Source organism: Ctenopharyngodon idella, chromosome 5, assembly GCF_019924925.1.
Source record: "Ctenopharyngodon idella isolate HZGC_01 chromosome 5, HZGC01, whole genome shotgun sequence".
NCBI lineage: Eukaryota > Metazoa > Chordata > Actinopteri > Cypriniformes > Xenocyprididae > Ctenopharyngodon > Ctenopharyngodon idella.
The window spans coordinates 7345946-7372318 of NC_067224.1; the positions used below are offsets into that span (position 1 = coordinate 7345946).

Sequence of the window (26373 nt, forward strand, 5' to 3'; positions counted from 1 at the left end):
TTGGAACAAGTAATAGATTAATAAGACCAAAGATTGCCCGTTTGATATACCCAAATTGAATTATACCTCATGTTTAAACACAATCTACATTAGAGCCAGCGGCAAATTGCCGAAGGACTAGCTGAGATGAAACTGTTCTTGGTGGGTACGAGCGCTAAACAGCTCCTGACAGCCTGAAGCTCACATCTCCGAAAGCATCTAAACAAATTTTCAAATAGGCGCTATGTTTACATATAAATTGCATATTTAAGGGTCTAAAGAACTACAACTAAAAAAAAAACTCTTAAATCTACATTCTGTGACACAATAACAATAGTATCTGTAAAAATATGGTGGGTTTGCTCGTCCACCATGACACTCACTGTTAGAATGCTGAAAGCGGAGAGATTCAAAAGGTGAAACTGTTCCCGTGGTGATACTGGTAGAATAATCGCATGGCTGGAAAGATCTCTCAGCCAATCAGATTCGAGAATCAGAATGAACTGTTGTATAAAATGAATATAAACTTGTTTTCTTTGCATTATTCAAAGTCTGAAAACATGGCATCATTTTTGTTATTTTGACCACTTGTCATTTTATGCAATTAAATGCTCTAAATGAAATTTGAAAGAAATGTTGTTAATAGTTCATAGAATAAAACAAAAATGTTCATTTTACTCAAACACATACATATAAATAGTAAATCCAGAGAAACTGCTAATTTTGCATTGGTCTCTTAATTTTTTCCAGAGCTGTATTTAAACTTAGAAAGTATTACACTCAGTTTTTTTGCACATGCTGGTCCATTGTTTCACAAGCTGATGACCCATCACAATCCAAAATGTCCATTACACATAGAGCAGCAGTGAAGCACACTCAGCACAGTGCAGTGAAACATAAGCGAAAGGAGTGTGTCTGTGCATGTGCCGGGACTCAAAATAGGAGTACACGAGCACTACGCTATGTTAGAGAAAACTAGGCCCATTCAGGAAGTCCCGGCCCATTGCGGGGCTTGAGCAGAAGCTCTGGTGCATTGCTTGCCCATGTGGCTGCGTTGCTACGGTAACAGTAGATCAGCCAGGGGGAAAAAAAGAAAAAGGAGTGATGCAGGAAGAAGAGAAGAACACAAGCCTCACTTCAGTATTGTGCTTGCACTCCTCCTCCCACCATCTCAATCCCACCATTCAGCAACACAAGCTAACACAATGACCCCAGCTCAGCCTTTAACCGCCCCCTGCGCACACACACAAACACACACACACACACACGCACAAATTTCTTTCTCACAAGCTCTCTGTGGTGTCCTGATCACTCCTTCACCTCAAACACTCCCTCTTTTTCTCAGTTCAAAATGGAACAGTATCTCCTGATAACAAAAAAAAAAAAACCTTGGATTCATAATGTGTGTAACTTTTTTATGGCCCTTTTTTCTTATCCCAGTTTGATATGCAGGTACAAATTTAATCAAGAGTAATTTTAATGTAATTTATAGGTTAATTCCCTGAAAAAAGCATAACACGGCTCTGCTTGAGCATCCAGACCAGCCAAACACAGCATCATTGGCCCAAGCAATGGTTTGACTTGAGGGCGGGACTATCTGTTTGATCGACCAAAGATAGATGGAGGGAGTGTTCATAAAACTAGGTAAAAAAAAAAAAAAAAAAATTTTGGCTATTCTACTTGGAAGGGTCACATTATTTGAATAAAGTATGGTGCACATTGTGTGTTCTGGCCGCAAACTGCCCACTTAGACAGGAAGTTGCCATCTGACGAACATGCAAAATGACCAATCATCATTCTATCTTTTTACATAATGTTTAAACCATATTGACATGCACAGATTTGTCAATATGAACACTGATGTCAAATGAAAAATCTCATGGAAGAGGTCAAATTGAATGATGAACTGCAATGACTGTTCTTCTTGTCCTATCAATTTCATCCCTCAGTTGCCTGACCGCAATGAAAATGTCCATTTACAAGTGCATACAAGCTTCAATTCCCACTCAAATGATGAGATCGCTCTGGATGATACAGTAGTATGTGAGATCAGACTAAATCAGATCATTTTGTCCAAATTGACCTTTTTCTGGTGAACTGATGAAGATCTGTGAGCCCCTGACTTGCTAATTTTCATTGTAGCCAGCCAATCAGATTGGAACTTGCAGTTTCACCAGTTCTAGCCATTTGTCTATATGACCCATCAAACAGTGTGTAAATGATTCAGTGGTGCTCCGTCTGAGGTTGAGAAACTAGACTACGAAAATAGAATAAAGAACTATGTGGCACCATTTTAAAGCAAAACTGCTACTGACCAAAGCATTCATAAAGACTTCATACAAAATTCTTTGGCCCAAAAACACGTTGAAAGCTACTGACGAGACATTTTGTGTCTGTGTCTGAATCAATATGCTACTAATTTCCTGTGCCTGGACTGCATATGTAAGAAATCTTCAGGGAAAACTCTAGTTTAGGGAGTGTACACAGCCACAGTCTGTGGGCGGCTGACATGCCATTTTACATGAGCAGAGAGTCAAACATAGATTTAAAAAAAACAAAATTGAACCATTTAAAGGATGTTTATATTGTTAACTGGTTCATGCATTAGTATAGTTTACAAAATTAGTGCTCAAACTAAACATCAGAATGTGGTGTGAAATGATTTGTTTGTATTTATTTGTTAATGTTGTATATTGGCAAATGGATTTATATTTCTGGATACCATTTTTGTAATAAATTGTCTCAGTTTGAGAATATTGGTGCGACAATGTTATTTGCTATGACAGCCAAAATAACGATAAACTGTTTCTGATTGTAAAATGCTGCAAAATTCTTAATCCAAAATGCAGGAAATTTTATTATCAGTTAAAAGACTTTAATTTCAAACAATTAGCCTAAAAATGCCACCAAATTATTTAAAGAGACTAGTTTTCTTTCCTATGTTCCTATTGAAACTGAAAGTTTGGATGGAGAATAGCCAATAGGTTTTAGTTTTTAGTTACATCACAGCCATCAACTATTGATTTGCTACTTGATGTTGGTCACAGATGGGAAGGACATTCTCACACTAGAAGACATTTGACTGAACAAAAATCTTTGTAGTGCAACATGAGTCATCAATATTTTAGTCTGTTTCCAGAAAGAGAAAAACTGTACATTTTAAAGGATTAGTTCACCCATAAATGAAAATTATCCCATGATTTACTCACCCTCAAGCCATCCTAGGTGTATAGGACTATCTTCTTTCAGAAAAACACAATTGGAGATATATTTAAAAACATCCTGGCTCTTCCCAGCTTTATATTCGGAGTGAATGGGGGGCGCAATTTTGAAGCCCAAAAAAATGCATCCATCCATCATAAAAATAATCCATACGACACCAGGGGGTTAATAAAGGACTTCTGAAGAGAAGCGATGGGTTTTTGTAAAAAAATATCCATAGTAACTATAATAACTAGCTTCTGGCAGACAGCTGTATGCATTGATTTAAAGCGAAAGAGTAACCCTGACCTGACGCATGACATAATGACGAATGCGTAAGCTCAGAGGATAGAGCAAAACAAAACACCGGTCACGGATTAGAAGTCTAAAACGAGAAATTTTAAAGAGAAATGTCAGAGGATTTCGATATAAGAAAAGAGGAGCTTAAGTTTGTTGCACAGCCTTATTTGTTAAAACCACGAGAGGCGTCTAAGCTTATGATACTCCTACATCCTGCGTCATACATCGCTTCAGGGGTTAGTACTCTTGTGGTGCAAGTCAACTTGTGCAGTATGTATACAGCGTCTGCCGAAAGCTAGTTATTTTAGTTTATAAAGTTTTAAATATGGATATTTTTCTTACAAAAACCTATCACTTCGCATTCGAAGGCCCTTATTAACCCCCTGGAGCCGTATGGATTATTTTTATGATGTATGGATGCATTTTTTTGGGCTTCAAAATCGCACCCCCATTCACTACCATTATAAAGCTTGGAAGACCAAGGATATTTTTAAATATATCTCTGATTGTGTTCGTCTGAAAGAAGATAGTCATACACACCTAGGATGGCTTACGGGTGAGTAAATCATGGGATCATTTTAATTTTTAGGTGAACTATCCCTTTAACTGTGAACATCTTCTAAAAACTTAAGTTTAAGAATTTTATCAATGTTTAATTCGATATGACTTCAAAATTTCAGCTTAATTCAAAAAGACTACTGAATAGAAAAAAACATGTCATCTGCTTACTTTAGAAAAATGTCCTTAATTAAATTAGGGTGTAGCCAAATTTTCTTTTTTATAAATATTTACTAAACTATTATTCAAGATGTGTGCAGCACAATTAAATAGCTTCATAATCAGATTTTTTTATGCTCTGTAGTTTTATGCTGAAATATTAACCACTCATGTGTTTAATAATCTGTGATATGGGACTTTTTGCTCTTTAGCAGCTGCTCCTCATTTATGATGATGAAAGTGCATGTTACTCAGGACCTTTCCATTCATGTCAACCACAATACTGAAATAATATCCATCTTTGACAATCATAGAAGTCAAGGTAAGTGATAATGGATTCAAGTTAAACACACACACAGCTCATACAAAGCAATATAGATGGTCAAATATTTCTGCATGAAAGTGTTTTTATGAAGCCTCGCTAAAAAGAATTTGCGGAAATACTTTGAAGTGCATTCCTGAAGTCACATTTTGTCACAAGCACACAGTCTTCTTGTTTGGTCTCTGAGAACAGCCAGAGAACTACGATCAATGCTAGTGCATTTCGCTCAAATCACAGACGGGTAGTATTAGACCACAGGACACAACGACAACACATTATTACCGTGGTATGAATTTAAAAATAAAAACATTTCACCCACACAGTTATAAGTATCTTGAGCTGCTTTTGTTAAACGTACAACACATGCTGTTAGTACAGAATGAAGAAAATCAAAATGCTGGTATAGAAAAACTTAGAGAGACTTTCTCAACAAATGAGTTTTGCGTAAAAAGGCTTTCTAAAATTGCCTTTAGGAATCACATGTGTGATGACTTCTATATTTGAGCAGCAGCACAACTCCTGATTTTCACTGCACTTCCTGTATGTTTTACGAACAAAGCATTCCACAGTCTGCTTGAACCATGACACCCTCCACACACCAAACTAATGTAAATAACGTGGTCTGGTCTCGTTGTGGCTGGATGCGAGGTCGGCCACGTCACCGAGGCAGGGATTAGCTCACTGTGATTTATGTAACCAATGTCTGTGTCACCAGTGTCAGCACTTGTCATCTGACTCAAAAGAAAATGAACCACATTAATCACAATAAACCACAACTCAACAGATCAAACCGTCAAGGATTAAAGTGATCTGCACCCATTGATCTTCTCAAACGGTCTACCGTTTTGTATAAAACTCACATATAGTTGAAGAGTGATCAAATTGTGCTACACTACTGCTCAAAAGTTTGAGGTAAATATTTTTGAATAGGGATGCACTCATTGGATTTTCTTTTTTTTTGGCTGATACCGATTTTAACAAACTATTGGCCGATTTCGGTGCCGATTTTTGTCACTTGCTCTCTTATTTGAACTTTTGTCATTAAAATAGATGTGTGTTTTAGTCTTGTTTTAAATTACCAAAGTTCAAAAATGCATGCTTTATGGTATACTAGTTAGTTTATTGCTGCATCATAAAATAATTTCTACTGAACATGGATTGGATCCATTTAACATTCAACAGGCCAACAAAGGACAAACTTTCATGAAGATGTAGCACTCCCGAGCATCGTTCACGCTGGCCACGGGCAGTCCTTATTGTCGAGCCCTGCTGTATTTTGTCCAAAGCAAGTATTTAATTATTTTACCTAGAGAAAAATGTTGGATTACGCAACAGACATTATGCCTTCACGCAGTTAATTTTCAGTTTGTTATATCAGCCTTTTTCATGCAATAGTCGATATGTCGATGGTTTTAAATTGATCAAAAATCGACCAATAAATATCGGCAGCCGTTATATCGGTGCATCTCTAGTTTTGAAAAAAGTATTCTCAAAAAAGCTGCATTTATTTGATCAAAAATACTGTTAAAACAGTAACATTGTGAAATATATTATTACAATTTAAAAGAACCGTTTTCTATTTTGATATATTTTAAAATGTACTTTATTCTAAGACTGCAAAGTTTTGCAAATTGCTGCTTATGTTTGTGAAAACCAAAATAGGCCATTTTTAGGCTCCTTTGATGAATAGTAAGTTTTAAAAAACAGCATTTATTTGAATTTTTTTGGTAAAAAACGTCCTTATTGTCACTTTTGATCAATTTAAATTGATAGTTCACCTAAACATGAAAATTATCCCATGATTTACTCACACTCAAGCCATCTTAGGTGTATATGACTATCTTCTTCCAGACGAACACAATCGGAGTTGTATTAGGGTGTACTCACACTAGGCGCTCTGAACCATGCCTGAGCGCGTTTGACCCCCAAAGCCCGGTTCGTTTGACTAGTGTGATCGCTCCAAAGCGTGCCTGGGCGCGGTTCATTTAGCCGGCCCTGGCCCGCTTGTACTACTGTCATCATTACGATGGCAAACATCTTTTTTACCACTTTGATAGTACACTTATCAATTCATGTAATTATTTTGAGTGTATTTGGGTTTATCACGGGTCTGCTTCTGACCTTTGATGAACAGGAATTGTACTTTGCGAGTAAAGCTGTAATTTCCTCTATTAACGTCAACTGTCTTTGTAATCCTCTGATACGTGCAAGTGAAAATCAATGCACGGCATAAATGATAATATATATTTCTTCCCATTTTCTTCCATTCAAAAAGTTGACGCAAGCATGCTCCGGCCCGGAACGTTAAGTGCAGCGTGAGTGCAGGCCAGCGGGGGGGGGGAGGGGGGACAATCGCGCTCGGGCTCGGTTCAAGGCAACCGTGCCTAGTGTGAGTACACCCTTAAAAAATATCCTTAGTCCTCCAAGGTTTATAATGGTTGTGAATGGCTGCCCAGATTTTGAAGACAAAAAATGCATCCATCCATAAAAAATGAATCAATACGACTCCAGGGGGTTACTAAAGGTCTTCTGAAGCAAATCAATGCGTTTGTGTAAGACAAATATCCTTATTTAAAACTTTATAAAGTAAAATAACGAGCTTCCAATGCGACAGCCATACACATTCGACGTACGTCCAAAAAGCGTTACCTTCCGCGGCGGAGTACACAATGCCATGACATTCTACACTACGCCATGATGTACTACGCTATGTTCTATGCTATAACGCGTAGTACGTCATGGCGTAGTGTAGAACGTCATGGCATTGTGTACTACATCGCGGAAGTTAATGCTGAAAGAAGATAGTCATAAACACCTAGGATGGCTTGAGGGCGAGTAAATCATGGAATAATTTTCATTTTTGGGTGAACTATCCCTTTAATGTCTCATTGCTGAATAAAGCTATTTAAAAAAAAAAACGTACTGTGCCCAAACTTTTGAATGGTAGTGTAGACAGTAACAAAAATGCACTACAGCTTCTCTGGTTCTATTTCAGGGAAAAAAAATCTAAATTTCAATCACACTGCAAATCCACTGATGGTACTTGTGGTGGTACTACGGTCAATGATGGTATCAGTTGATAAAACAATGGTATTTTGATATATACCATTGCAGTGAATGATACCCATGCTCATATACAATGGTATTACACATAAACATGGTATTACCATGGTATCAAATTTAATACTATTTTAATAGTTACAACAACTGTTTAAGCCAAGGACTACAACAAACGGCTGGTAGGGACAACAACAAGCTTCTTCCCAGGTTAATGACATCACTAACCCTAAAATTAACATAAACCCTGCCCCCGAGAACTCGCAACAAAGAGAGCGAGGGCATGTTGGGCTGCTTTAGAGAAGAAGAAGAGTTGTTGTAGTAGAGTGTTGTTGCCATGCCGTCATTTTACGCCAGACAAAATGCTGGATTTGCACAAAAGATTAACATGACGGCACATGCTAGTCGTTGAATTGAATCAACTCCACAGCAACTACATAAATTTATCCACCAATCATTCAGAAACATCCAGTTTCATTCTAAAAGTTGTAACTTCTTCCTGAGTCTCTCCATCAGTGTCCGATTAAGGCTGAACAATCATCATTTTAGCTGCATGAGATTCTCCAGCTTTGTTGTTGTAGAACAATCGAAACGCAAGCTGTTACAGCTCCGCCCTCTTTTGGAAAGTGGGCCAGGAGCAGCAGCTCATTTGCATTTAAAGGAACACACACAAAAACATTTTTGCTCACACCCAAATATGGGCAAATTTGACAAGCTATAATGAATGATCTGTGGGGTATTTTGAGCTGAAACTTCACAGACACATTCTGGGGACACCAGAGACTTATATTACATATTGCAAAAGGGACATTATAGGTCCCCTTTAAACATTTGAAATGTGGCCTTGGCAACTAATTACTAACATTAAAAAAATCAAATCAAATAAATTAAAGCTAAATAGAAATATTATAATATTAATTATAATATTAAATTATAACATTAAATATAATAAATATTATATTAGAAATACTATAATAGTAAATAATGCTAAAATAACACTAGTGCAGAAATGACTGCAGATTCTGTCTGGTCCTAGTGACGGGTAATATGATGAGATATCATTGCATAGAGGGTCTGGAGGCAAGCGAGGCACAAAAGAAGCTGACTTACTGTCTTTCTGAGTCGCAGGACTGGTTGATGGGCCAGCAGTTGTTCGTCCCACTGGACTGGAGTGTTTAGGACCCCTGCCAGGGATCTTCAAGCCACTGGACTTCAGCATGTTCATTATGTCCACTGGAGAAACTTCAAGTTTCGCAGCTTATTTAAGTGTTTCTTAATCGAGGCACTAAATGTGAGGATGGCGGATATCCCTCTCCATTCTACCTGTGGGACTGAAGACAACCATCATGAGCATTTAGGCCAATACACAAATCCTATTGACTGGATGCAATTTGCTAAATGAATGGCCTTGCATGGCCCATGTCAGTTCATTAACAGGATACTGGCTGAGCTACAGCATCAATAATATGCTTCAGGGCAAAGAAGGACACAAAAATCGCATTTTATTGTTTGAATGAAGCTGTAACGATGTAATCGACACCGACAGACTGTAAATGCCTTGTTTTCGCTAGTGCAACATATCCTAAGTGATAAATCAGTAATATAGCAAGGTCATTCTAGCATATCTGTGAAATGAAACCCATTATCCACTGAGGTCGGCAGTTTCGATATGCTGTCACCACAGCTACCTTCCAAACCCCAAATTAGCTCCGCTAAAAACTCAATACGTGAATTCCACTTCAAAAGAGAGATTAATGCAGCATAAACCGTATAATGTATCCTAATAGAGGCGGAAGTTTAGTGTGCTGGCTCATTTCTGCGCCGTAGACTATGCTGCTCTATTGTTTTGGCTCTTCACTGCGGCGTGCTCGCGACCGTCTTCACACGCCCCTGTCAAGCGACACAAACGCGATCCGCTCTCACAAACAGCACTATTACCTTACGAAGTCCAAATCCTGTGAATTAAAAAGAAGTCGGCGCCGGCGAACTTCAGATGATGTGTGCAGGGATGGCTCAGTCGGCTTCCCGGCATGAGATTTGTCAGCGTCTGCCACTCCCTTCGCTCGCTCTCTCTCTCCCACACGGATGCGAAAAATATGGATGCTGAGCTAAAGCTGGCGGTGAGAGTGGGGCAGGATGCGAGGTTCACAGACACCGGCACATTTTAGTAAAGCTCTTTTACATAAATGCCGAGAAATGTCCGGAAAGTGTGTCAGTGGTGAGCAAATGGTTCTTGAATAGATGAGAGTCATTAAGCAGGAGGGGTAAAAGCCTTCGGGCAGGGGGGCCGTTTAGAGATGTCCGATTCGTGAATCGTTCTTTTGAGTCGAATCTTTTCAATGAATTGGTTGAACAAAACCGGTCTTTTCGGACATCCTTTTCGGATTCGACTGATGAGCGAAAAGTTATTTTAGGCAAATAAATAATAAATACGTTTACGACTTGACAGCATGACAGTTTCATCAACGCAGATACGAACCAGGGATGTGTTTCTCAAAAGCATCGTGAGCTAAATTGACCGTAGAGAGACTATTCGTGGCAATGGATCTACGATCTACTTAAGATATGCTTTTGGGAAACGCAGCCCTGGGCTGTTTAAACAAATAAATACATTTAATACGATTTTATACATTTTATTACAACGAGCAAAAATCAAGATATGTAAGATTTATTGTTGTTTAATGTAAATTTTATTTAAGTTGTCGCCATGTTTTATAAGCTTAATCTTGGCTGCAACAAATTCCGGAAACTCAGTAAAAAAAAAAGTCCAGCTGCTGTGGAATGTATGTATTTCCGGTCATGAATAAAGACCAAAATTGCCCACAACACAGACACATAATATAGATTATTTAAATAATAATAATAATAATAATAATAATAATTTTTTAAAAGATAAAATTAGTTTTATTTAACAATTTGTTGTTAAAGTTTTTGCAACCCTGAAATGAAAAAAAAAAAGTCTAAATAGCCTACAGTTAAAGTAGGCTGTTTGTATGATACATAAAAACAATTTACATTAAAGAAATAGTTCACCCAAATTGAAATTTAATCACCTTCAAGTTTCTGAACTCTGCTGAACACACACACACAAAAAAATATATTTTGAAGAATATCGTTAACCAAACAGTTGGACCCTATTGACTTCCATAGTATTATTTTGGAAGTCAATGGGGAAGTCAACTGTTTGGTTAACCATATTCTTCAAAATATATTTTTTTGTGTGTTCAGAAAGAAATTCATACAGGTTTGGAACAACTTGAGGGTGAGTAAATGACAGAACTTTCATTTTTGGGGGGGTGAACTATCCCTTTAACATAAAAACTATTATAAAAACAGCTTTTTACTTTTAAAAGACTTTAAGGTTTTCAAACGAGTCCCACATATATTCCTCAATGTTAAAAGAGGATGCATTTACATCTATGCATTTAGCAGACACTTTTATCCATATAGCAACTCAAAAAAAAGAGAAAAGAACAGAAAACAGAGAAAGAATGAGAGAGATGTTTTAATTTTCAGGTCTTTTTTATTGATTGCTGCATGAACACACTTCCACAAACATGTTTTTGATCATGAGGAAAATAAAACATGCTTAAATAGCTTTAAGATAAGTGAGGAAAGGTCAGAAAAGCAGAACCTTATTGAATTAGATAAGGATCCAGCATGCTATATTCCCATTTCAAAATAACCATAGTTATTTGTCTCATCCCTAATGCGCAACAGAACACAGAGCTCAGCTGTACTACCAAAAAAAAAAAAAAAAAAAAAGCCCTCCAATCAGCACCTCCTCTTTAGCATGTGAAATAATAGTGCCTGTCTTTAATAGTACAGAAGGGGGTGAAACACAATAATGTGTTTCAATCAAAAGAAAACACAGGGAGAGGAAAACAGACTGAGAGAGGTGGAGAGAAGAAGAGAAAATAACAGAGAGTGCGGGTTATGTTTCAAACGACTACTGAAGGGAAAACAGGAAGCACATTCTTTCTTGTAAACATAAGGCACCACTTTAACTGACTCTTTATAAGATGTAAATGCAAAATTCTCAGTCTCAAACTAATAACAAGAATGAGTAATGACGAATAAATGAATGCACAACTGAATTAATAAACAAAAAAAAATAATAATAATGATAATAAAGTGGTCCAAATGTTTTAGTAAATAATATACTTAATTCATAATTTATATTGCCTAAAATACTGTCACATGACTTTACTCATACTCAATGAATATATTAAATATTTTTTCATATACCATAAAAAAGACTATTCCAGAACACAGAGTATCCAAAGCCATAAACTACACTTTCTTCCATAGAACACAAGAGATATTTTGCAGAATGTGCAAGACTGAAATTTATTAACACAGTTATCAAATGACTTTATGAAACTGGGCAGAATGAACAATATCAGCTTTTGTTTTCTGTGCAAGAGAGAAAATCACACAGGTGAATGATAACAGTTTTCGAGTTTAACATTGTGACTGTTAAACTACATAGTTGAGTGTTAAATTAAGTCTCAAAAAAATCCTTATAGCTTTACCATTACATTAATGCATTGTGATTGCTAGAGATTTGTGTATTGCACATAATTACTAAAATGTAGCCATTATTAAATATGGCTGCAGAGGAATTTTAAACACCATCCAATAGAGAAGTTCGTGATAATCTTCTAAAACTGGTTTAAACAGTCTTGTATTTACAAGCACTGCTATACTGTGACTCTGGGCTGAATTCAGCTTTTGAATAAGTAACACTTTATTGCCGCCTAGTGGAGAAATACTATCATGGGAAAAAATAATGTTCCACGTTTAAAAACGTTACAGAAATACAGTTTTTGTGAAATGCACAATGCATACTTGTTTAGGGTACATATCATAAAAAGACATAACAACAATACATCCAAAACATGACATGTGATACGGACAAGGCATTGAGACAACAGGAATGGCAGCGTTGTATGGGATTTAGATCCAAGAATACACATTTTTCCTCCACTATAGAATTAAAAAATAAATTAAAAGAAAACATCTTTAAAATCTATATAAACATTTTAATAAAACTGATTTAATGTAAAAATTGTACAAAGGAAGAGCTGACATGCATATCCACAGAGCTTTTTAAAGTCAAAAGCACATTAAATAAAAGAAGAATGGTGATTAATACCATTCAAATGGAAAATTGTTAAAGTTAAAACAAATAAAGCATGTCTGAATGCATGTAAAACCTGCAGAAATGCCAACAAGACACCGTTTTTGAGTTACCAACCTACTGGAATCATTGCAGTAAGTTAAAACTATGCTGCACTTTTAGTTTGCCTTAATACCAAATACACACCACGACTATCCTTAATAAAGGGATTGTGATCACAGCCCTCTAAATATCCATCTATGCACCAAACATCGGTTCAAAAGTTCACATGCACTAATCAAACTTACAGTTCTTTGTCTATGTGTCAAATAATAGCAGGTTCTGAATCCTGCGTTTATGAGCTCAGTGACTGAATAACACTGTGAATTATGAAAAGCAAACAAAAGTTACAAACAAAAGTCCTCTTGTTTACGTTTGTAATTCCAAGAAAACGTTTTTATTCTTCAGTCTTTCCTCTTCTTCCACCGCGGCATGTGCATCATGTAGGTCTTGCAGAATACTGAAGAGTTTTGGTAATCCATCTGCTTTCTTCTGGTCTGTAAGATAAAACAGTCATGTATTGATATAGGAAGCCGCTATATGCCAGTTCAGGAGAACAAATGGTACATTAAAGGAACACTCCACTTTTTTTGAAAATAGGCTCATTTTCCAACTCCCCCAGAGTTAAACAGTTGATTTTTACTGTTTTCGAATCCATTCAGCCGATCTCCGGGTCTGGCGGTACCACTTTTAGCATAGCTTAGCATAGTTCATTGAATCTGATTAGACCGTTAGCATGTCGTTAAAAAATGAAATTAAATATGAAAAATATTGAAACTCTTCGGTCATTTTTTAACGAGATACTAACGGTCTAATCAGATTCAGTGAACTATGCTAAGCTATGCTAAAAGTGGTATCGCCAGACCCGGAGATCGGCTGAATGGATTCGAAAACGATAAAACTCAACTGTTTAACTCTAGGGGAGCTGGAAAATGAGCCTATTTTCAAAAAAAGTGGAGTGTTCCTTTAAATGGAAATGGAGGAAAATTTACATTGGAAAAGAAAGCAGTGTTATTTTACTATTGTTTATATATTATATAGTATTTGGTCATATTTTGAATGAGCATTTATTTAGCTGTCATTTTAGGTTTTAGTACTTTTGTTATGTACTTTTGTCATATTTAATTTTTATTATTTTTAATATTTTTATTTAGCTTTATTTTTATTTCAGTTTTAGTCATTTTAGCCATTTTTTTGTATTTTTTAACTAAAAATTTAAGTTTTAGTAATTTAACTATAATTACTATAACTATAATTACTATATATTTAACTATAATAATTACCACAATAATTCACATTTCACAAAAACAATCAACATTAAGTAAATGTACATGAAAAATATATGTAAAATAATAATAACAAAATAAATGTATATGTAAAAATAAATGTATATTACAAAAATATCAAATATGCCGGCGTTCTGATGTAGAACCTGGAATCTCTGCAATGAAAATAGCGTACGAGTCTGACGGGGGAGAGATGAATTTGTTGAATAAAGTCATTATTTTTGTTTTGTGTTTGCGCACAAAAAGTATTCTCCTTAACTTTTTTAATGATGTTTTTACTACCTTCCTGGACCTCAAAAGGTGCAATGACGTCACAGCCTATGTATGGCTCAGAAACCCTTGGATTTTATCAAAAATATCTTAATTTGTGTTCTGAAGATGAACAAAGGTCTTACGGGTTTGGGACGACATGAGGGTGAGTATGACAGAAATTTCATTTTTGGGTGAATTAACCGGATGCCTGCAACCAATGTCTACTTTAACCCTCAAACACTGTAGTTGTGAATGAGGCCTGGAAGAGTTTGGTTTGTGTTGTCAACATGTCGAGAAAGCGCTGTTTTCTGCACTGCCAAAGCAAATCCACTTTGCATGCAGTTCCAAAGTATGAGGACTCGTGCTTGAATTGATATGGTAAAACCAACGCCATCGTTACTGTTCATATCACTGTGTTTATAAGTGCTAAGTAAACATCCGGAGCTGAAATTCAGATGGCCATTTTGTTTCCGACACATGCTGTAAGCGGTAGACCAATCACAACAGACTGGGCCATCTGACCAATCAGAGCAGAGTAGGCTCTCGGAAAGGAGGGTTTAGAGAGACCGAATCCTTTACCAAACTTTTTCAGACACTGTGAGAAAAGAGATAATGCTGCAATGTGTTTTGACTGTGGATATATGTAAACCCATTGTAGACCTCCAAAACAAAATTAGGAACCTTTAAAATAGCATAATAGGGGCACTTTAAACTTTTGTTTTTTTAAGTTTATTTTACGTTTTCTAATATTTTTATATTTTATTTTATTTCAGCTATAAAATGATTTCAATAGCTTTAGTTAATGATAACAGTGCTGAAAGAAAGCAGAGAGGGATATGTCCGGCAGGCTTCATAACTTACCTCTTACTGAATCTGCCTCCTGAACTCCCTGCTGCTCTCTCAACTTGAAATACTTATCTCTGCAAAAAAGTACAAAACATAATTTCTAGACGACCTGCACCTATAGGTAATTTACATGGATTTTACACAAATTTAGAACGTATTACAAAACTGACATGTATGTTGAACTGCTTTGTATAATTTAATTCTATTTGAATAATTATTGTATAGAATAATGTGCATGAATCGATCATTTCAGCTGTCATAAATGTCAGACACAGGCCCAGTATGTTAATGCCACATTACCGCATGGCATGCTGGACACTACTGAGATGTTGGTAGATGAGCTGAGCCTCCAGGTCTGGGTCCAGCGGGTCATACCACTCCTGCAGAGTTACTCCATGTCTGGTTTTATCACAGCCTGGGTCTATGAACAAAGAGTTTCAGTACAATTTAGTAGGATTTTTACTTTTTTTTTTTTTTTTTATTAATACTTTTATTTAGCAAGGATGCATTAAATTGATCAAAAGTGACTGAAAGAAATTTATAGTCTTTATAAGATGAATAAGGAGAGCAGCAGAGGGGATCCTTTAAACAGCAGTTTAACTGAATAATTGCATTTTAAAATATATTCAAATAGAAAACAGTTATTTTATTATTTCACAATATTACTGTTTTTATACTATATTTGTGATCAAATAAATTCATCCTTGGATATCATAAGAGACCCCAAACAGATCACAAGCCTGGTTTGCTTGTACATCATCTAATATTTGCAGTACCTGATTTCTCCTTCTGATGGCAGCAGCTCCATCTGTCTGCTTTATAGATGCCAGGATGATAGCAGCTCATAGTGTTTGTGTTGTGACTACAGGCTTTCCTCAAAGCTGACAGCCAGTGATTCAACTCATTTACAGTCTACAGTCACACAAAAAGACAAAGAGTATAAAACAATGAGACATCAAATAACCCAGGACCCATTCATACAATCTCACCAACAACAAACACATGTCTGAGTCAGTGTTTATGAATAGCCACATTCACGTTTTATTTGTGAATCCAGTGCAATACTAACTTTGCAGTCGAGGTACAGGGTCTCCTGCTGGCCCGAATCTTCACTTGAGATAATCTGCATGACGTTGGCATTACCGAAGCACTTCTCCTCCACCTTCTCTACCGCTCGGATCTTTGGCAGCGAAATAGACGAGCTCTTCTACAGATTCAGAGACCAGAGCCTGCTTAATATATCTTATATACTGTATATATGGGAGTTTCTATAGACACTTTTGATATATAATAAACTTATATTTCACCTAAAGCAGGGATGTCAAACTTATTTTAGGTTGAGGGTCGGATTGGAAAAAATTAACCATGCGCGGGCCGAATTGCCTTTTTTTTTTTTAAACCTTAGTGCGCTGATAGTTACATTAATATTAACCATATAAACAACAAATTAATTTTCATGAAAACTAGTACACTGTTCTTTAAAACTGCATTTGTTTTTACAGCGAAAAGACTATTAGAATTTTAAAATAATGCTTATTTAATATTTGTTAATAGTGATGCACCTATTTTGAATGGCCAATTCCATTTAGAAGCAAACTGGCCGATTCTGATACTGGTTGCAGATTTTTTTTTTTAAAGCAAATGTATTTGTTGTTTATTTGTTCACAGGCCAAACTGGCCTTAAACAAAAAAATATGTGTAGCAGCTCTTTGATATTAGAGGGAAACACTGCATTTTTATAACAATCCCAACAAAGATGTTATGCACATGAGCAGTTGTTTTTAATTTACATTATTGTATAATTTCAAGATTAACAGCAAAAACAGCATGGTCTGGCTTTAGCTTTTTAACAGTAGGTGGCGCTTATGGAACAGCAGCAATATAGCGTTTCCATGGTTACTGCTATACACAAAGCAGCGCTGCGTTTATAAATAGGTTACTACTTTATACGGAGATAAGAGGAAAAGCCATCAAAACTTTTCTTAAGACAGTACCCTTCAGAGACAGTACCCTACATTTATATCAACCCAATTCAATATTAATATTATTATTCCTATATTTCGTGAACTGTGAGCTTCTGCATGGTACAGTATTTTCTCTGCTGGCGCGTCTGTTCTCCTCTTTGTGTCCATATTCAGCGTGTGCCTGTGTTAACGTCCTGTTTACAGACTTTGTAAATATTTCCAAACAAATGAAATTAGTGTAATGAAATTATTTACAAAGCAGTTTCTTTGCAAGCCCGGAATAAAGATTGACCAAAATAAAATTAAAACACGTTTGGATTTATGGCCAGTGGACTAATGTTAGTGCATCTCTATTTTTTATATTGTAGTTCAAACAATAAAATTGTATTGTAGTTCGGGCCAGATTGGACAACTTTGGGGGCCGTATTCGGCCCGCGGGCCGTGTGTTTGACACCCCTGACCTAAGGCATGCTCTTCACTCACATTAGCTATGTTTCCATTCACTTATATTTTATGCACATTTTGGGATATCAAAAATGCTGGATGGAAATGTTAAGATGTGCATTAATTCTAAAAATGCGCACTCTGACGTGGATAAATATTTCATCCAATAAGAAGACATGCGCATAAACTACGGTGTCAACAGTGGATGTGGAACAGTGGAACAGTGGATAACTAACCAGTGGACCAATTTCATTGCACAGCATCTCAAATGTTGGTTTGATCATCAAAATGATTTGGTGTAATGACCTCCCAGAAGTGTCTCACATGATTGCGTACCCAAACATCAGGCATCCAAATGTGACCCCTCACCCAGGTCCTGCTCGCCCCGCTCTGTGCGGACCTCGAACCTGGGTCTCCAGCGTGGGAGTCGGATGCTCTAACAAGGAGGCTAAAGGCTGCAACCTCTAGTGTCAGTCGCTAGAGCATCTCTTGAGATCAGAGGAGTGAGGTTTACTCACACAGTGACTACTAGCTGGCCTCCGTTACACTCACCCCCCTAAACCTCACTCCCATCCATGTCATGGCACCAATGTGACCCCTCACCCAGGTCCTACTCGCCCCACTCTGTGCGGGTCTCGGGCGTGGGAGTTGGACGCTCTAACAAGGAGGCTAAAGGCTGCAACCTCTAGCGTCAGTCGCTAGAGCATCTCTTGAGATCAGAGGAGTGAGGTTTACTCACACAGCAGCTTCTAGCTGGCCTTCGTTACACTCACCCCCCTAAACCTCACTCCCATTCGTGTCACGGCCCGTCCGCATGGGAGTCGGACGCTCTAACAAGGAGGCTAAAGGCTACAACCTCTAGCGTCAATTTTCTTTTTTTGGGATCGAAAGTCTGGGTCTAGGACGAATATACTGCAATAAATACAATAAAGTTTTTATAAGGTAACAACAATAAATGAAAACAAAAAGAAAATCTGGTTGAAATCTCAAATCTGGTTGCATTAATAAAAATCCCCTGGGACATAAAATTGACCATAGAAACATCTCAGGTTACGTACGTTATTTACGTACGTCGCGTTATGGCTTGACGCTACGGAAATGCTTCGCGGGAAGCACATATTTACACATTTGGCTGAACATAATGACATAGCAACATAGTACATCACTGAAACCACAAATACATACATAACCTGAGACGTTCCCTTTCGAGTGGAACTCAACGGTGCATCATGGCTTGATGTTACGGGAACTTTAAAGGGGTGGTTCATTGCGATTTCACTTTTTTAACTTTCACGAGTTCACACTTACAAATAATCAGATAGTAAATAGTATGAGTAGTAGTATGCGTATTTGGCGTGCTGTCCAAGGAGAGGGCTCCGAGCTCGGTATTTTGGCCCGAACCCAGAGTACTCCCCCCATATTCTGGTTAGGAAAGTAACCAGACAAGTGTGAAGAGACGGGGTGGTGGAGGGATGCTGTAAAACTGTCGAGGAATATGGGTGAGTCGACTGTGTCTATATATATGCTTTCACTCATGCTGATTGGGAAGATATGTTGATTACTGATTGCTAACAGCTGGCTGAAATGACGTGATGATTAGTCAGATTATTTGAACGTTGCTCCTCCCGAATTTTGTTAATAAAACATCATTTAGTTAGTGTGTAATGTTGCTGTTTGAGCATAAACAGTATCTGCAAAGTTACAACGCTGAAAGCTCAATGCAAACTGAGATATTGTCTTTTAAAAAATTTAAGATAGTTAACTCCACATCAGCTACATAAATTCATCAACCGTTCAGAAGCATTCAAAATGTTGTCACTTCTTCTTGAGTCTCTCCATCATTGTCCGACTCCATTTTGAACATAAAAGGCTGAACAGTTTCTGACATTTTCAGTGAGTCTGCATGAGGTAATGTGAGGCTCTGCTAAGTGATAACACGAGCTCCTGAAACTCTGCACCCTTTTGAGAGCAGCAGCTCATTTGCATTTAAAGGGACACACACAAAAACGGCGCATTTTCGCTCACCCTCAAAAAGTGACAAATTTAACATGCTATAAAAATGATCTGTAGGGTATTTTGAGCTAAAACTTCAGAAACACACTCTGGGGACATCAGAGACTTATTTTACACCTTGTAAAAGTGCCATTATACCACCCCTTTAATACCAATGTTGGACAGTGCCCGACACACAGTGCTATGTATCTGCACAGACAGTTGCTGAGTGCAGGCTGAGGCCAGATCAACCCTGAAGGATTTGAGACCCTGGAGTTTAATCCATGTCCAGACTATAAAACCTGATGAATGTTTGTGGAGAGGACTATCCTGCCACAGCACAAACATCTTGCAAGGGTGCACCCCTAGCAAAAACTTCGGAGGAGACAACACTCCTAGTTGAGTGGGCCCTAACTCCTAGAGGTGAAGCCATTCTGCGTGCCTCATAGGTGAGGGAAATCGAATCAGTGATCAAATGAGAGATACACTGCTTGGTGACAGCATTTCCACTATTGCAGCCACCAAAGCAGACAGAAGCTGAGAGGACTTACACCACTGGCCTGAGCGGTGATTGTAGATTCTCAAAGCATGGACTAGACAGAGCGGATGATTCTTGCTCTTGTGTCTCATGAGAAAGTCTGCAAGACTACTGGCTAACCGGCCATAGAAAGAACTTTTGGAATATAGTCCAGTCTGGGTGCAGTATAGCTCTGACATCACCTGGAACAAAGTCTAAGCAAGAAGAGGCTACTGATAGGGTCTGCAAGTCTCCTATTCTCTTAAGTGAAGTTAATGCTAGTAAAAGAGTAACTTTAAGAGTCAGCATTTTTTCAGAGACTGACTCCAATGGCACAAATGGTGCTTCTGCTAATCCTCCAATGACAGTCAACAGGAAGGAACTCGTGACCAACAGTTAGGCCTCAGCCGTCTGTCACCTCGCAAGAAACAAGACACCAGAGTATGTCTTCCAACAGAAGCTCCATCCAAAACGTAAGTGGTTAGCTGAAGTGGTGGCCATATAGATCTTTAGTGTAGACAGGGTCCAACACATTGAAAGGCTAAACTCCAGCACTGAACCAACAGGGCAGTTGACAGTTGACTGGCAGTTGAATGCCCCAGAATGTAAACTGCTTTCAACGACTCAAATTTCTCTTCCACCCAGAGCAGGATCTGCTGCACCAGCCTGAACACGCAGCCTGCCCTGGTGAACTACTGAAGTGTTGTCTGTGCAGACCAACACATGATAGCCCCTCAGGTGTATTTCAACACTACAAACACTGCCCTCATTTCTAGGCAATTTATGTGGCAATGACAATGACCATTGGCTGGACGGCCATTGAAAACTGCACCCCATCCCGTGAGGGAGGCGTCTGTCGTTAAAGTCTTGCGATGGCAGCACGCCCAAGAACCTGGCCCTTCTTCAAAAACCATGGCTCCTTCCAAAGTCATAGAACACGTAGCCCATGACGCATGACTCTTAAGAACCTGGAGGGATGATTCAGAGGATTGAACCCTCTGCTTTTGAGCTGGAACGGTCTCATGTGCAGAAGGCCTAGTGGAATGATGTTGGCTGCTGCCACCATGAGACCTAAAAGTCTCTGAGCCTGTAAGACTGAAAGCTCCTGACCTAGCCTGATATCTTTCATAGCAGCTAGGATCAACTCTACATATGCAGGAGACAGATGTGCCTGCATTGTACATTTTTTTTGAGGACAAAAGGACCTCCCTCGGGTGCCAGGGCCCATAACAGCCAGGAGTTTTTCTTAGCCATCCTAGAGGAGATAGCAGCCCTAAGGTCCTGTCTCCCCCTGGAAGACTGTGGCTGAGCACGCTTCCAAGTCTCCCTGCCTCTGTGAGTAGGGCCTGACCTGGAGCGGCTGGTGGATGGAGCCGGCTACTGGATTTGGCGAGGGATCAGTTCTCTGAATGCCGCCAACTGTTTCTTAGCCTCCCGGTATCTGTCGACGACGGTATTGACTGTGTTGCCGAACAGACCAGAAGGCAAAATCAGGGCATCCAGAAGGAAAGCCTTGTCTTTTTCCTTGATCCTCATGAGGTTGAGCCACAGATACTGCTACCAGATACTGCTACCAGCCATTGAAAGGCCAATAGCACAGGCCGTCTGCTTGGTTGCACGGAGGGCGACATCTGTGGCCTTGCGTAGCTCTTTTACCGCCTCAGGGGCCAATCCCTTATCATAGTCCAAGTCATTAAGCAGGTCAGCCTGGTAGGCCTGCAAGACCACCATGGTGTGCAGAGATGCACCAGCCTGACCTGCTGCCCCATAAGCCTTACCCATGAGGGCAGATGTTGCCCTACAAGGTTTGGTCGGTAAGGCAGGTTTGCACTCGAGGGGGAGAGATAGCCTGCAAGCATCTCTTCCACCCTCAGCATCGCCCCGTACCTGTGTTCATGCATAACGACCACCCCAGAGTATATTGAAGTGGCCGGCATATGAACTTACTCCAAGTATGGGTTCCTCCAAGACCTTGACACCTCAGAGTGGAGGTCAGGGATAAACAGGAAATGGCGGCAGGGAGGTTGCTCTTGGCCAGATGTTCAGTAATGGTCATCAAGCTTAGACCAAGTGACCCATTTATTTTCGCCAGTAGTGGAGAGGACAAGAGAAATGGTTTAGGACAAACAAATCACACAGTGAAGCAAAACATACATGCGAATTAGGCAATTAGAATCTGATGACGCATTTGGCTGGCATATATTTATCTATTTATAGACCTTCAGTGATGTACTGCGGTACATTGTTACATCATCACATTCAGCCAATCGTGGATTGGTTTGTGTAAACACATGCTTCAGACACCAGCTTACACGAAGTGTTCCCATAGCGTCAATCCATGATGCAGCGTTGAGTTCCACTCGAAAGGTAATATCTGTTATGAGTCAGGACATCCGGTGCAGATAAATATTCACTCAATATCAACTAAATTATATATTAAAATATTATATATTCTCTTTTTCCATTTTCTATGTTCATGTATATTTGTAAGTACATGTTTCATGTTTCTACTCTGCTGGTTGCTGAAAATAAATAACACAATAACAATTTCAACCCACATTAAAGTTAAGCCATCAGTGCTATTTACCTTAGAGTGTTGCGTCCGAGAGTAAGACAGAGTGTCTTTACTGAGTGTGACATAGTACTTCTTAAAGGGTGATGTCATGGGCATACACTTGTCCTTGGTCCTGTGGAGGAAGAGGAAGCCTTCTTTCTCCATAGTGCCACACTGTAGGCTCATTCGTGTCTGAAGCTCAAGATCTGTTTTAAAAAATAAAGCAAATAGAGAGAGCAAGGCAAGTGAATAAAATTAGGTTCTTGACTGTCTGCTCCATTTCTTAAGGGTCTGTTCTTTTTTGGTTGAACTACACGATTAAACCTGCTGCTTCAACAAGAAAATTAAAAAGGATAAAAAATGGAGATTAATTATCTAAAGATTGAACAGATATGACAGGTATGAATGAGTCTCCAGCCATGCATGGGGATCCACTCAATTTTTCATCTAATGACTAATTTAGAGCAGCTCACCCTCTGACTCATGGCAGTTGACCAGTTTTGTGATGAAGTCTTTGAGCTGGGTGATGCCTTGCTGTATGGCTGGCTGCAAGCGGACCATCCATGGCTCTTTAGAGCAACATGCGAGAGTGTCCATATTCCCAATGGTCTGCACAGCCTGAGGAAACACACAGGGCAGTCACGATGATGCAAGAGGGAATATATTAACCATAATGAGGTCTATGAATGTATGCAGGTCATAATCCATGACTATACTGTGAGATAAATAGTTAATGTTATTGCGACAGTGAGTGCAACACCTTATTCTCCATTAACTGAAAGTATCTGAGCTTGATTTGTGTTAAGTTAAAGAGATATAACAGCTGGACAATGATACTATGTCTTTTCAGTTGATATGTTACTAGCATTCACAACAATGTTTTCCTTGAAAACTGGTCATACTTTGGCAAGTAGCAGGAGTGTGCGGCTCGTACGGGCATCAGCATGTTTCTCACGCAGGTGAAATAATTTTGGAGACATGATGGCAGGTGAAATGAACCGCAGACACAGGAAGCTGGTCACAGCAATGAACTTCACCTTCTGAGGAAGAATATACAACCAGGTCATAAAAAAACAAAGATCTAAATATGTTTATTTCCAGGGACATTTTTTACCTTTATAATGACATATTTTTCTAACCTCATTAAATGTATGTGTGATCATTTTTATCAGTATCTTATAAAATCCACCTTTGAACTGCATGAATGCATAATACTGCAATTACAATCTGTTCCAGGGGTCGCATTTGTCAGCTGCATTCGTCATCAAGGATGTCTCATTTCTGAAAAGTAGCCGTTATAAAATTGACCGTTATTCCTTGTGAAGTGTAAATTGAAATTTCTTTATGACTTTGGAATGTACTTTACTAAAATGTGGCAGCCTCAATGACTTATACGACCAACAAATGTGACCTCAGGAGGACATGAGACACCGCAATTGAATCATTTATTCAACTGATTTGTTTAAAATGGCTGATTCATTCAGAAATGAAGCAAGTGCCTGTCTTTATGAGTGAGTCATTGAATTATTCACTCAACCGATTTGTTCAGAAATGCGGATTCATTCAGCACTGCTGTTTGTTGCTAAATGTAATCATTTCCAAACCCGTATGCCTTTTTGTATGCGGAATACAAAAGATGATATTTTAAACTCTTTTGAATTAAAATCAATGTGGTCCAAAACAACACTGGACACCACTGACTTTCATTGTATGGACAAAAAAAACAGACATTTTTTTATTATTTTCTTTATTGTTCTGCAGATGCAAGAAAGTCATACAGTCAAACAGGTCTAGAATGACATAACGGTGAGCAAATAATGACAGAATTTTCATTTTTGTGTGAACTATCCGTTTAATGTCTAATTTTAAAATGGTGCAAAATAGTCCACCATTGAGTCTGCATGATATTCAAAATTTTGAACCTGTCCATCATTGTACGTATATGGAATTTTTTTAGACATTTTGTTTTTTTTTTTTTTTTTCCAGGCAAAAATGGGCTGGTAAAACAACTGAAAACTGGACATAATTACGTTTTTAGTGAATTGTTAGGACACTGGGACACCTTGTGAATCCAGAATGTCCCAGATGATCACATAAATAACATTTATGAAAATGAACATCACTGACCCGGTACTCTTGGTCAGGGAAGCGTTCCTGCACTCTGAGGTAGAGTTGATGGAAAACCTGACAGATGAGCAGGGGGCAGTAGGAGGCCGACTGCAGAATGGAGGTGAGCAGCTCAGACAGGTACGACTGCAGGAGGCTGGAGCTCTGCTGAATAATATCAGACTCAGTCTGCTGACGGTGCAAACCTGCACACCTATAATACCAGAAGACCCACGAAAAATTCAGAAAAACTGACCTTTTTAAAAATGTAAAATGTAAGCATGAGTCATAGTTGTCTTACCCTGCCTCTTTCAGTTCTACTTTACTGGGGTCTAGTTCTACATATTTCTTTTCTTCAAAGATTCGGTTTATTATGGGGCCAAGAAGCCTGTGCAGATATTGCATCCCAGCCACCTGCAATGAGAAAATAAAGACAAGTCAAAGGTGCCTTTGTGTAATATTGCACATAATCACATCATGAAAACTGGAATGAAATATAATAAAACAGCAGGAGGTATAAGCTGGTGTAGATATACAGTACAGCAAAAAAACAAAAAAAACAAAACAAAACAAAACCTGATGTTAGATTTAACATTAAATCCAAATGAACCATATTTAATTTCTAAATGGATGTTCCTGGTTTTGATTCTGGTCTTGTACATTGATTCATCAATGTGTGTATGTTTGCCTTCGTAATCTTTTCTCAAGATGCTCCCTTTCTGTCTAAGTGGGCAGTTCTTGGTTGGAATAAATAATGAGGATCAAACTTTATGCTGCAAGACAAAATTCTGGCTTTCATATACACTTTAAATTAGTTGAAAGATTTCTGCACAATTATTAGACATGCTACACACATTAGGGTGACCAGACTTTCTTGTTTTCTAAGGGACAGCCTCGGCTTTTGTTTTGCACACAATTTTAAACATTATTGAATGCAGTAATTCCCACACACACATCTTAACTATACTACAAAAGTGAAAGTACACTCTGATATGAATAAAATAAATTTTTAAAAAAATCAATGAAACAATTATAATTTCAACAATTATATTCACAGAAAGCACAAACTTTGTGCTCAAAATGAACCTAAACTCCAAAATAATTTGCTTAATTTGGGATACACAAACATAAAATAACATTTGAAAAGTAAAAAAAAAAAAAAAACATGTAACAGTTTACAGTATATTCACAGTTTCTGAAAATAAAATATTAAATACAATTAGACATTTTTAGTTTTATTTGTCATATATTCTCATATTTATTTTAATTTATTTTGTTTTTTATTTTTATAATTTGTTTTTGTAAAATCATAAATTTGTTATAATAAAATACTGTTATGCAATGGTTTCTATTTACTGTTTTTTTTTTTTTTTTTTATAGTGTGATTTTGGTGAATTCAGTTGTATTAAAACCAGTTAGGGTCGTTATGACCCACAAACATTGTTATAGTTATTAATTAGAATGATGCCATGTATTTCCAGTATGCCCTAGTGTTTGTTTTTGTTGGGTCTTCTACCTTCTATGGTGTTTTGTCAGGTTTGCTCAGTTTTGTTTTCCTAGTTTACTAGTTACCATATTTTATATCTTTAAGTCATTATTATTATTATTATTATTATTATTATTAACTCTCTCCCCAGAGTTTACCCCAGCATTA

The 26373-nt window shown here is 37.9% G+C and overlaps 2 protein-coding genes across 4 annotated transcripts in view; both read right to left on the reverse strand.

Annotated features, from left to right (window-relative positions):
* Window positions 1-9879, reverse strand: part of clip2 (CAP-GLY domain containing linker protein 2) — a 44744-nt gene extending 34865 nt beyond the window's left edge. For 2 of the 3 annotated variants that reach the window (XM_051893204.1, XM_051893203.1), the window contains exons 1-2: window positions 9515-9879; window positions 8687-8907 (exon numbers count right to left, since the gene is read on the reverse strand). In XM_051893204.1, the coding sequence (XP_051749164.1) occupies window positions 8687-8801 (115 nt within the window). In that variant the 5' untranslated portion in view covers window positions 8802-8907; window positions 9515-9879. The remainder of the gene's footprint in view (window positions 1-8686; window positions 8908-9514) is intronic. The other variant, XM_051893205.1, reaches the window with a different exon arrangement.
* Window positions 9880-11900: 2021 nt separating this feature from the next.
* rasa4 (RAS p21 protein activator 4) overlaps window positions 11901-26373 on the reverse strand; it is a 48388-nt gene continuing 33915 nt past the window's right edge. Inside the window, exons 12-21 of the mRNA XM_051893213.1 lie at window positions 25021-25133; window positions 24741-24933; window positions 23516-23653; window positions 23087-23231; window positions 22647-22819; window positions 16212-16349; window positions 15919-16054; window positions 15443-15563; window positions 15158-15216; window positions 11901-13255 (exon numbers count right to left, since the gene is read on the reverse strand). Of these exons, the coding sequence (XP_051749173.1) occupies window positions 13128-13255; window positions 15158-15216; window positions 15443-15563; window positions 15919-16054; window positions 16212-16349; window positions 22647-22819; window positions 23087-23231; window positions 23516-23653; window positions 24741-24933; window positions 25021-25133 (1344 nt within the window). The 3' untranslated portion in view covers window positions 11901-13127. The remainder of the gene's footprint in view (window positions 13256-15157; window positions 15217-15442; window positions 15564-15918; window positions 16055-16211; window positions 16350-22646; window positions 22820-23086; window positions 23232-23515; window positions 23654-24740; window positions 24934-25020; window positions 25134-26373) is intronic.